General features: G+C 33.2%; 2 protein-coding genes across 3 annotated transcripts; both read right to left on the reverse strand.

Moving 5' to 3' along the window:
• Positions 1-3,832: 3,832 nt before the first annotated feature.
• Positions 3,833-8,164, reverse strand: LOC140816988 (uncharacterized). The gene is made up of 8 exons (XM_073176526.1): positions 7,968-8,164; positions 7,138-7,211; positions 6,562-6,603; positions 5,566-5,607; positions 5,393-5,476; positions 4,861-4,948; positions 4,244-4,341; positions 3,833-4,157 (listed from the first exon to the last, which is right to left on the reverse strand). The coding sequence occupies exons 1-8, from the start codon at positions 8,131-8,133 to the stop codon at positions 4,137-4,139; spliced, it is 615 nt and encodes a 204-aa protein (XP_073032627.1). The 5' UTR covers positions 8,134-8,164; the 3' UTR covers positions 3,833-4,136.
• Positions 8,165-8,846: 682 nt separating this feature from the next.
• On the reverse strand, positions 8,847-11,020 carry LOC140816515 (thioredoxin-like 3-2, chloroplastic). 2 transcript variants are annotated; one of them, XM_073175843.1, is made up of 5 exons: positions 10,620-11,020; positions 9,766-9,840; positions 9,470-9,536; positions 9,211-9,353; positions 8,847-9,100 (listed from the first exon to the last, which is right to left on the reverse strand). In XM_073175843.1, exons 1-5 carry the CDS (start codon positions 10,937-10,939, stop codon positions 9,067-9,069), a joined length of 639 nt encoding a protein of 212 aa, XP_073031944.1. In that variant the 5' UTR covers positions 10,940-11,020; the 3' UTR covers positions 8,847-9,066. The 2 variants fall into 2 exon arrangements, with proteins under 2 accessions (XP_073031944.1, XP_073031945.1); XM_073175844.1 differs by having other exon boundaries at positions 9,211-9,228; positions 10,620-11,017.
• Positions 11,021-11,607: the final 587 nt, after the last annotated feature.

The following is an 11,607-nucleotide window of genomic DNA, read 5'->3' on the forward strand; positions in this document are numbered from 1 at the left end:
GGATAACACAAAAGTTCCAACAAAAAGACCACACACATGAATGATTGCTTTACAAAAAAGAACTTAAAACACATTTCTTGATTAAACAAATCCGCAGAAACCAATTTTTGAAGCATATCCCTCCAAAGGTAAAAGAACTTACATCACAAAAGGGATGCATATTGGATGGAATTTGGCACAAATGCATGAAAAGATTCTATCAACGGTGCTATACTTTTTCTTTGCACAAGTGGGACACCAAGAATTTTAAAAAATCCAAACACCCGGAAGTGGTTGCCAATGGAATTGGAGTACTCTGGGACAGCACCGTTTTTAAACTGATGGTATAGAATAAAGGCTACAAATGTTGACAATTGTTGGGATGGTACATGATTAATTTTGTCTACAAGTATATGGAATTATTGAATTCATTCCATGCTTTTACATTGTTTGTGTTGATTTATTATGTTATATGGGATAAACATAAGAGTCTTTGCCATTTGGCAAATTGTAACTTAATCCATTGAAATTAATTTAACATAGTTGAAATTTTCAATTACTCTCTACTCCAATTTGAAAATTTAAAATTTTACTAAGCTATCTTTAAATATTTTCTAAACATAAATAACTCAAAAAAATTTAGAAATTAATAATTCTTCTCTGTGCGTGTAAATTTAAAATTTATTATTATTTATTAATCATAGTGCACATGAAATAATAATTAAAAAATATCAAACAAATTCAAAATATGAAAATTTAAAACCAGAAAAATTATCAACAAAGAAATCAAAACAATCTAAAACATTAATAAATTTATCAACGAATCTAATGCATAATCAAATTCAGATTTTATCTTAAGATGAGTTGTCCATTTTCCAATTTAACCAAAGACCAGCAGATGTGAAATCTTCAAATGAATTTCATTTGGATAAAAAAAATAACTATATGTTTTTAAAATCCAAATCTGAACAAATCTTATCATCAAATTTGATGAGAGTTGGATATACTCATTGAAATCTCATAATATTCTAAACAAATCCGAATTCTTTTTTTTAATCACTTTGCCATATCCAAAAAATAGGATTTTGGACCTCCAAATCTCATGAAATCCTCCTAAATCCTTGTTGTCAAAAACAAGATTATTACTTTTTATTATGAATATCGGTAAGATTGACCTGTTCATAGATAAAGATTCGTACGATCGTCTTACAAAAGGACCAATCCTCAAAAATATATTTGGTAGTTGGAAAAATAATAATAATAAAGTAAAGATATGGACCATCTAGACGCTAAAAAAATACGAGACAACTACTTCGGAATACGACGTGGTGGACATCCACGTGTGAAAATGTGCATGCGATATGTATAGATTTTGCGTGGATTAGGCATATTTCAACACCCATTTTCAAAATACGGCTGTAATCATGGACAAAAGAATGCAGGCCCGTCATCATCATGGATGACATCTCTTTGAGATTTAGAATTGATAGGGCAATTTTCATCGAATGAGTTTAATGTGAGACGGGTCAATTCTATTAATTTTTAACATAAAAAATAATATTTTTTCATGAATGATCCAAATAAGATATTGTGTCACAAATACGACCCGTGAGATCGTCTACACAAGTTTTTGCCATTTTCATATGTTTGTATTTAGTTTTGGTTCCATTTTTTTATGATTTATTTACATTTTGAATCGATTTTGAATGTAAATAGAAGATGAATACGATATACTACTTACGTCCACTTATAAAACTTCTGTTTTTTTTTTTCCATTGTCTCAAATATATAGTCGAGTTTTTAAAATTTATTGATATATTTTTATCATTCTTAAGTATTAATTAAGTTTTTGAAAACGCACCACCATTTGTTTGAATGGATTAAATATGGATAAAATAAAAAGTTTGTATGTAAATTTAGTATGTAATCAAGCATTTTGAATTAAGATGGAGAATATTGTTTTGAAAATATGTTACGAGGAATCTGATAAAAAAAATTTAATTTATAATACATTATTTTAAAATAAGAATATTGTTAGTATCCAATGTAACTTTTTTTTTTTAAAAAAAAACATTTTGTATTTGATACAAGACAAAAACTTGTGTGAGACGGTCTCACGGGTCGTACTTTTGAGACGAATCTCTTATTTAGATCATCCATGAAAAAGTATTACTTTTATGCTAAAAGTATTGGCAAAAACTTGTGTGAGACGGTCTCACGGGTCGAATTTGTGAGACGGATCTCTTATTTGAGTCATCCATGAAAAGTATTATTTTTTATGCTTAGAGTATTACTTTTATTGTGAATATGAGTAGTATTTGTGATACTCTTGTCCTACGTCTGAAAAATTAAAGATGTAAAATGAGTTTATAAAAAGCTACAATGGACTTCTATAGCAACTTGGGTTAATCATTTTTGTAAAGCGAGGACGAATACAAAGTAGTTGCTATAAGGGCCCATTGTGCAGTCGCGCAGGCGGGCCTAGGCTCGGGGCGTGACAGAATGGTATCAGAGCCGGTCACCGGCATGGAACACCGAGAAATAAGTGCTATGCGGGGCAAAGTGCTATGTGCATAGGAGCCACCTCTTGAACCTGTCGGGGCAAAGTGCTACATGACGGGAGCCACCTCTTGAACCTGTAGGAGCCACCTCTCGATTCTCGGTGCTGGTGGATCGAGTGGTCGGGCCGCGACGGAGACGTCGCGTTCTAAAGGAGGGGTGATTGTGATACTCTTGTCTCACGTCTGAAAAATTAAAGATTTAAAATGAGTTTATAAAGGGCTACAATGGACTTCTATAGCAACTTAGGTTAATCACTTTCGTAAAGCGAGGACGAATACGAAATAGTTGCTATAGGGGCCCATTGTGCAGTCACGCAGGCGCGGGCCTAGGCTTGGGGCGTGACAGTATTGAACCGTCTAGTATCCGTGAGACGGTCTCACAAGAGACTCACTCAAAAATATTACTTTTTGCTGTAAATATCGATATGATTGACCCGTCTTACATATTAAAATCCATTTATAAGATGGTCTCACATGAGACTCACTCTTGATACAAACCTCAACCCACTCGCTCTAGCCAAAAGTATATCACATCTGTTTCTTGGGATGTGGTGTACGTTGTTTTAAAATATTTTTTTTTGTGTTTAAATTAATATATATTATATATATTATGTGTATATATATATATATATATATGTATTATTTTACTATAAGATTTTGATTTAATAAATTTATATGTTTTATAATAATTTGTTGAGGGGGTATATGATCGTTTGAATTTGAAAGTAGAGATAGTTTGATGTTTTGCTAAGTTTACGATAAAATAATGTTGTTTAAATATTTAATATTAAATAAAATTATGGTATGTTTGGTATTAAACAAATAAAGAAAGGAGTGGGTCACATGTGAGACCGTCTCACGGATCATAATCTGTGAGACGGATCAACCCTACCCATATTCACACTAAAAAGTGATACTCTTAGCATAAAAAGTAATATTTTTTAATGGATGACCCAAATAAGAGATACGTCTCACAAATACGACCCGTGAGACCGTCTCACACAAGTTTTTGTCCTAAAGAAATTTCGATATTGACATCAATATGAAATTTATAAAATTTCGAACAAATTTCCTATAATATAATATATGTTTCATTATTATTATTAGCCTTTTAGGTATAGTTTTTCTGTATTGCACAAATATTTTTTTTTATTTCTGTATAAACAATATTATATTGATATCGAAATTTTCGATATGAAATTTATATTATATCGAATTTTCATTACGGTATCGACGAATTATTTTATTATACCCAAATTTTCGCTATGATAAAAACGAAAATTTTCGGCACACACCAAACTGTATCCTAAAAATATATATTATATGTCATCCAGTGACTTAACAATATTGCAGTTGTCGATAAATATTTTGAACCGATACAAAATAGTATAGCTAACATATGTTATATTCAGATAAACAAACTAATGGGTTGGAAGTACAAGAAGTAAGAAGGAACATTCCAGTCTTCCTCTTCAGGTTTAGGTGTGATTTCGAATCTATCATAAGCCCACGCGAAGCTCTTAATAAACGATGCTCCACGAAACATGCAATGTATGCATCCCTCGATGAACTTGTTAAAATTTTGCAGCCTGCCCTCTAGCTCATTTTCCTTGAAGACTACACGAGGTAACGGGATGTGAATGGTTAAGTAACTGCATCGAGCGTGCTCGTTGGTTTTTGAAGAGAATGAGTCGTGAACTTACTAGCATTTGATGATCGCCCATAATCTCTTCGATTAATTCTGTTACAGGTTTGTCAGCACTATTTGGAACAAGAGCAGCAAAGACAGGAGGTTCTAAACCTGCACAGAATCAAGTAATGAATTAAACGAAGCAGCCCTTTCTGTCGAATTGCTTAAGTTCACTCCTGCCAAAAAAAATGCAATCTCACAGAATTTGAGTGAATCTAATTTCAAATGGAGATGGCAACCTCAGATGGCAGACGGATTAATCCTAAGATTATTCAGATATATGCTGAGCTCTCATTCGTCTCTAGTTGAATTTGCCATTTTCCCTTTCGGGCATACCAAAGTAACATTTAATATTCTAAAATGGCAAATTTCTTCTCAAAACCTCCATCTTATGTAGAAGTAATATTGTCACACAACCTACGAACAACCAGTATTTTTATTGGCAATAACTCATTGACTTTTGATTTGAAGTATATTATGAGAGAAAGTCTAATGCTTGAATGGTCTCGATTGCATGAAAATTTTCGAAAAACCTTTTTTTGGTTTCTGACCAAGACAAAAACAAGAAGCAAGCGAAGAAAAGCCTTCTTTTTATGCTTGAACAAAAAAAATCACTGAAAAATTGATTACCACATTCAGGAAAGGCGTCAATAAACATCATCATCTCCTCCCCAGTAAGACCTGATAGGAAGCAAATCCGTGGCAGTGACGCTGCAACCTGCACCATTTTAAGCAGAATTTTAACATCACCATCATAATCAAGAGCATACATCTCTTAAAGCACATCAAGCAAAAGAATAACAGAGAAGGCAAGGTAACATTGTTCAGTGACTAGATCAAGTTCTACCAGGATAATTTTCTAATCATTGAATGGAAAGAGTTCTCCCTAAACAACAAGATCCAAGGCAGGAGCTTACAAAGTAAAGCAAGCAAAATATAGAAACCACACACATATTTTCCATTTTTCCTACCTAGTTAATCAACTTTTATTTTGTGTATTTACGTCGTCAAAACCATCATTCATAAAGTGAAAATCACAGTACGAAGATTCACTCTCAAGAATGAGGTGAATTGCTATTTGTTATGAGCTAACTTTTCCAATTCGTGCTGCTCTAGTCATATATGAAAAAAAGAAAATACAAGGTAGTTTCAGATGTATAACCATAGATGCTTTCAGATTTGATTGTTCAGTATTCACAGCTTGCCACAACGAAAGATTAAGCATGTCTTCAGTACAAAAGATAATCTGCATCAAAAAATAAACCACCGTATTTTAAGCTAATGTACCACTGGTGATAACGTTACTAACTACAAAAATGCAGTGCGGACAATTACCTTGAGAAACTCGCCATCCAACTCTTTCAGAAGTTGTTTTATCTGCAAAAACATATAACGTCAAAAGCTATGACATTCATAATTAAGAAAACCGGATCACCCTATTTTACCTAAATGAAAGCTCGTGTGGTTACTGATTTGAAGATAACAACACTATCCTGCCTAGGAAGAAAACAAGATTCCAACCATAACAACTATCATTTGTGAAAAATCGTAATCTTCAAGACACAACGCAAAGAAAATGAAGAACCACGTTATGCTATGAGTTCCTACCATAAGTGATGCTAGAGATTCAAAACACAAGAAAGCTAAATCAGATTCAACGTGGCAAAAAACACCTTGAACTGAGTTCAAGTCACCGGAATAAGAAGTCCCCTCAGTATTCAAACTGAAACTTGTGAATTCTCTATGGACCATAAGCCAAGTTACTTATATAGGAAACAAATACAAGCTGACTACCAAAACAAGACCTTAACATAAGATGATGTTCAGCCTGTATAAAACAAAACTAATCGACACTCAAAGATGGTCCTAAAAGAAGTTCAATTAATGTAAAACAACTTATCAATAGCTTAAAATATCTAAACCTAAGCATCTTTAGGACCATTTGTTGGGAAACTTGGCCCACTGCTTAAATAGAATCACAGCCCATGGCTTAATTAATTTGATCTTCAACTTTATTAGAGGTATCAAACTTTTTTGGTCCTCCAAGCTTTGAACTCCGGATCCAGCACAATTCTGGCGTTCTCAAAGCTTCAACTCTTGTCATTGGACCTCCCAATAAGCCTAGATGATAGTATATGACAGTTGAAAAGAAATTTGGATGGAATATGTCTCTTAGTATTACTATTGAGGCTACAAAAAGACACTGAGCGGTGAGAAACAGATAAAGGAATAATATAAAGAAATTTGGCTTTGTACAATCTGCAGATGCAAGAAGAATGTGAGTCTAAAAGATTAGAATACAAAGGAGAAGATAAATGCGAGATATATTACCTCCGCCGAATCTTCCATCTGAAACCCCAGTAACAACAAAGCCTGAAAATTGCATAAATGTGAAACTTCGTTTTCATCTGTTAAAATGTCAGAGTTTAAAATGTGCCTGTTTCACATCTGCATTTGGTTCACACGTTTGGCTGGACTGACGAGAATGTACGACATGTTAAGCATGTGTTATGTATTTGCAAGGTCAGTTGCTATAATTAAAATTACAATATCATCAGAGCCAAGCCAACCACAAAAACTTAATAACGAAGATCATCAACAATATCAAAGTTAAACATGAAAAAATCTGAGGACTGCCAAATTATCACAGTCTATAATGAATAGAGGACGAAGAGAGATTATCACACGTACAAGGCCTGGAAAGCAACATGGGCATGTTCCCAAGTTAGAAATTAGTTTGAGAGCACGAAGCCTCTTCGTAACGTAACATCAAAAGTACATAAATTTCTTCACAAATCAATAACTAGCCGGAAGCGTAGATCATTTTGACAAACAAAATTCCAGCATGTCGATCTAAAGTGTGACCAGGTATGATGCCCAAATGCGATAAAATGGACCAGAACTTACAGGTGGACCGTATTTTTCATCCTCAGCATTTAAGGGAACAAACTTGGAATCCTCTATCAACTCCGTGGGAAGATCTGTGATATGACGAAGAGAACAAATTCCGGATCAAAATTTTGTGATAAAGAGTACTAAATTCAAGTGATGGTAGATGAAAATAATTTTCCACATCAAAGGTTTTGGAAATTACAGAATATACAAGGAAGAATCCAATGTTCTGCATCATTGCATGTTAAGTATATCACAATATATATCCCTAATTAACATTATAATTAGTTAACTGTCGATGGAATTTATCTTATTAAATTAGTGATAAAGTTTTTCTTTATATACTGGACAATGATAATTTTTAAACTTAAGTTGAAGTTAGTGAAATGAGTTAGCTCAAGCTCTAGCTCCAGCTCAAACATTTTACATGAGTTTGGGCCAAAAAAATTCGTACCGATTAGTTTATTTTCAGAAGGCATTTGTTATCGTTAGAACATTTCAGTTCAAAGTCATTACATTAAAACGAAAAAAAAAAAAAACATAATATAGAAGGATTACGTCAGGAATCTCTTATGCACGCATACTACAGAATTGTGGTCCTTGTTCTTGATGCAGCAGCCATGTAAGTCCAACAGTCGGACATGAAAGAAAAGAAGAAGATATTTCTGAACCTTCAAACCCACATCATTCAAAAAGGCAAACGAATGACAATATTCAAGAATCACGTCAAATTCATTATTTCAACAAGAACAAAGTCACAAATTTAATAGGCCCACAAGATCAAGAACGCCAACAATACAAAAAAAAACCTGAAGAAGCAAGTGTAGATAATTTAAAGAAAGGACCTTGAGAAGATGCTCTTGAGATTCTGTGCTTAAGCTTGGGGCTGAACTGAGAAGCCCGTGAAGAAGAAGAAGAAGGCGCGACATGCGAGTTTGTAGATAATGGCAGTGCATTAGTTTTACGGGGAAAGTAGAAATGAGAATTTTGGTTGCAGATTAAAGAAGCCATCGGCGTAGTCCACTCTCATCCTGAGCTCCATCTATTTATTTATTTATTTCGAAAAACAAAATTGACAAATATTATTATTTTTCATTAATTCAATAAAAAACCTAATAATAATATAAGAAAATAGTAATAAATCGAAGGAAATGAATTAATAATAATAGTAGTAGTAGTGTTAAATTTCTAAAATTAACAACAATTATAAATAATAATATTATTATTATTACCAAAATCAAGGGAGAAAGTTTCAATTAAAATTCAAAATCTAAAATCAAATAAATTGAATTAGAATCGATTATTTAGGTTTGGCAAAAAAGAACTAATTCATATTCGTTTATGCATAAAATTATTTCAATTTTAAAGCCTTGGAGGGACAATTGTCACAACTTTGACATAACTTTAGATGTTCCATATATTTTGAATCATCAACAAATGCATACAACACATTTGAATTAGCAATACATTTGGTTTAAGAAATTTGAAATATATTTAAATCTATTATTTTAAATTCATTCGATTTGTTTCGACGTATTTAATCTATCTAAATTCCAAATCAGTATCAATAATTATGATGAATTTCAGATAATTTTACGAGTGAGTTTCATTTGAATTCTAAAGGTGAAATCCTTGATCGAAAGAAATCTTTCATCATAAATTAAATCATTCCATTCCAACACAATCTAAAAGTTAAAAATATAAATATGGGAAAAAAAATGATAAAACCCTTTTTGTGATGAATGTTGAAGACAAGAAACAAGATCAATATTCTCCTTCTCTACAAGAAAACTAAATTCAGCCATCATTCAACAAGGGATATATTTTCCAAATGAGAGGGAAAATGTCAGAAAACAGGATGTTTAAAAATAGATTACAAGCTATTTTCATTTTCTATCATTTCTCTAATCTCATTCACTACCAAATAAGCTTTGTGGCCTCCAATCACCTCCGACTGTTTCTTCCCATCCCTCCAAAGCTGTCACACAAACAATGTAATCCTCTATATAGTTATACTTGCATTTCCTATAAAGCTCGAAATAATGATCGTAAATATTGTTTTATACATAAGAAGTGCAGGCGATATACCTGGATTGTGGGCATTCTCTGTTCAGATTTTTGTAGTCAAAGGGTGCAGAAACATGGAAAGATAGAAAAAGTTTTCCATCAAATTCCAGAAAGTTCGCATAAGCATAGATACAAAGAAAATCATAAGTGGGCAAAAACAGCTCCTGCAGCACATTCCGAGCATATTCAAACTAATGGAAATACCAAACTAACAAAACAAGATGTTCCAAATTTATCATGATTGATTTTGTGGAGCAACAGTATACAAAGAGGAACTTACAGTAACTCCAGCACGAACAACGAGATTATGGGGAACATTATTGACATCAATTGCATAAAATCGTACACTGCATCAATAGAATAAAGAAACAAGTTTAGGGTGTGGGTAAGATATTTGAAAATATGACATAAATGCACATGCATAACCTGGTGCATGCGTAAGGATATACATACCATGGACCATCTTGCATAAGAAATAGATGATAATACAAGTTTCACTATCACTTCAATGGAGGAGAAATGAATCTACAGACCAGATTGAGCACTAAAACAGACAAAGCTTGAATGGCGACTAACCTTGGATAATATTCAGCTGCTAATTTTTCCAGCTTTGGTTTCAAATATATACATTTCCGGCACCAACTTGCCATCCTACACAACCAAATTATTCACATACTTAGCCACCAGTACACGCCTAGATAAACATGAGCAAATAAGTGAAGGATGGATATGCAGGCATGCAGAAACTTACTAACACCACAAGAAATTATGCAAGAGATACTTATCAACTCATGTGATTAATTCTCTCTCAATATACAAAATTTTCAACATGATTAACACTGGTTTAGTCAAAGCAATGGAATTACACATGACTGATAAATTAGAAATAAGTAATTTAGGATAACTGATTCATGAAAGTATCAAATGACAAACAATATACGTCGAGTGAGTATAGATGGAAGTTCGGATTTCAGTAGATAGATTTGATTTGAGAAAAGATTCAAACTTGAATTTCAGATTAAACCAATATTAGGTGGGTTTAATGATAGACGAAACACGATGTACACTTCCAGTGCACTAGCTATAGAGTTCCGAGTAAGACTAAGGTAACTAAAAGTCTTGGTAGCACTAGGCAGTCGTAAACTTTAGGGGTAAACCAAGTAATCTACAGTCTACACAGAGAGAAACTGATGCACTTGGCTCCTATCAGTCGAGCTTCCATCGGCACCACACTACAGCTTGGACCAAATCAATCCAAACTTCCTAGAGTTTATCATTGCTTCTCTGTTTCCTACTCTTCCTGACGAAAGAACTTGAATTTATCCAACAAACTGCACAAAAGCAAACCGACTCAAACCAAAATAATTTGTAACAGTAACAACAGAAGCAAGAAGAAAAATAAACGGTCGTACAGCAATCCAAACTCATACCACAAAACCACAACAGATTTTTCAAGCTGTTGAGCCTCGGCAACGACTCTATCGAACTGGGATTCACTGGAAATGGGTTCCAGATTCATCGAATGCTGCAAGCTTTCCGCCCCCGGTTGGGCAATCGAGCCTCCTTCATCATAACTGCTACTCTGTAATGCTAATCCCTGAACCTTAATCGGCTGGAAGTCAATCCCAAACTTGATATGTGTTTCATTGATGGAAATGGGTTTTCTCTGAGAATCAATCAAGCGATTTGAATAGTAGGGTGATGGAATTCTTGAATTGTGGGTTGTTTTGACCCACGCCAATTTTTCCATTGCATCCAAGGCGATGAACAATTAAAAAATGAGCTTTGTTTTGAAAAGCGTCGCTTTGAACATCTGAAGCTGCTGCTTTTTTATTTTTGTGTGTTTTTTTAAATTTTTTTATATTAAAAAAACATATCCATTTGTTTAATTTATTTTAGGCAAAAACTTGTGTGCGACGGTTTCACGGGTCGTATTTATGAGACAGGGTCTCTAATTTGAGTCATCCATGAAAAAATATTATTTTTATGCTAAAGTATTATTTTTTATTGTGAATATTGGTATGGTTGACCCGTCTCACATATTAGGCTCCGTTAGACGATCTCACATGAGACCACTATTTATTTTATGGCAAAAACTTGTGTGGGACGGTCTCACGGGTCATATTTGTGAGACGAATCTCTTATTTGGATCACCTATGAAAAAGTATTACTTTTTATACTAAGATTATTAATTTTTATTGTGAATATGGGTAGGATTGATCTGTCTCATAATTATAATCCATGAGACGGTCTCACATGAGACCACTCTTATTTTATAACAGATTTCAAATTAAATTAAAATATAAAACTCATTTATAATAATCTATTTAATCCTGTTTACTTGATTTATTAATGAATCGACATTTTAAATCAATGTTTAAATAATTATTTCAATATATTAAAAATAAACAACTTGAT

Source organism: Primulina eburnea, chromosome 16 (assembly GCF_022965805.1).
Source record: "Primulina eburnea isolate SZY01 chromosome 16, ASM2296580v1, whole genome shotgun sequence".
Classification (NCBI taxonomy): domain Eukaryota; kingdom Viridiplantae; phylum Streptophyta; class Magnoliopsida; order Lamiales; family Gesneriaceae; genus Primulina; species Primulina eburnea.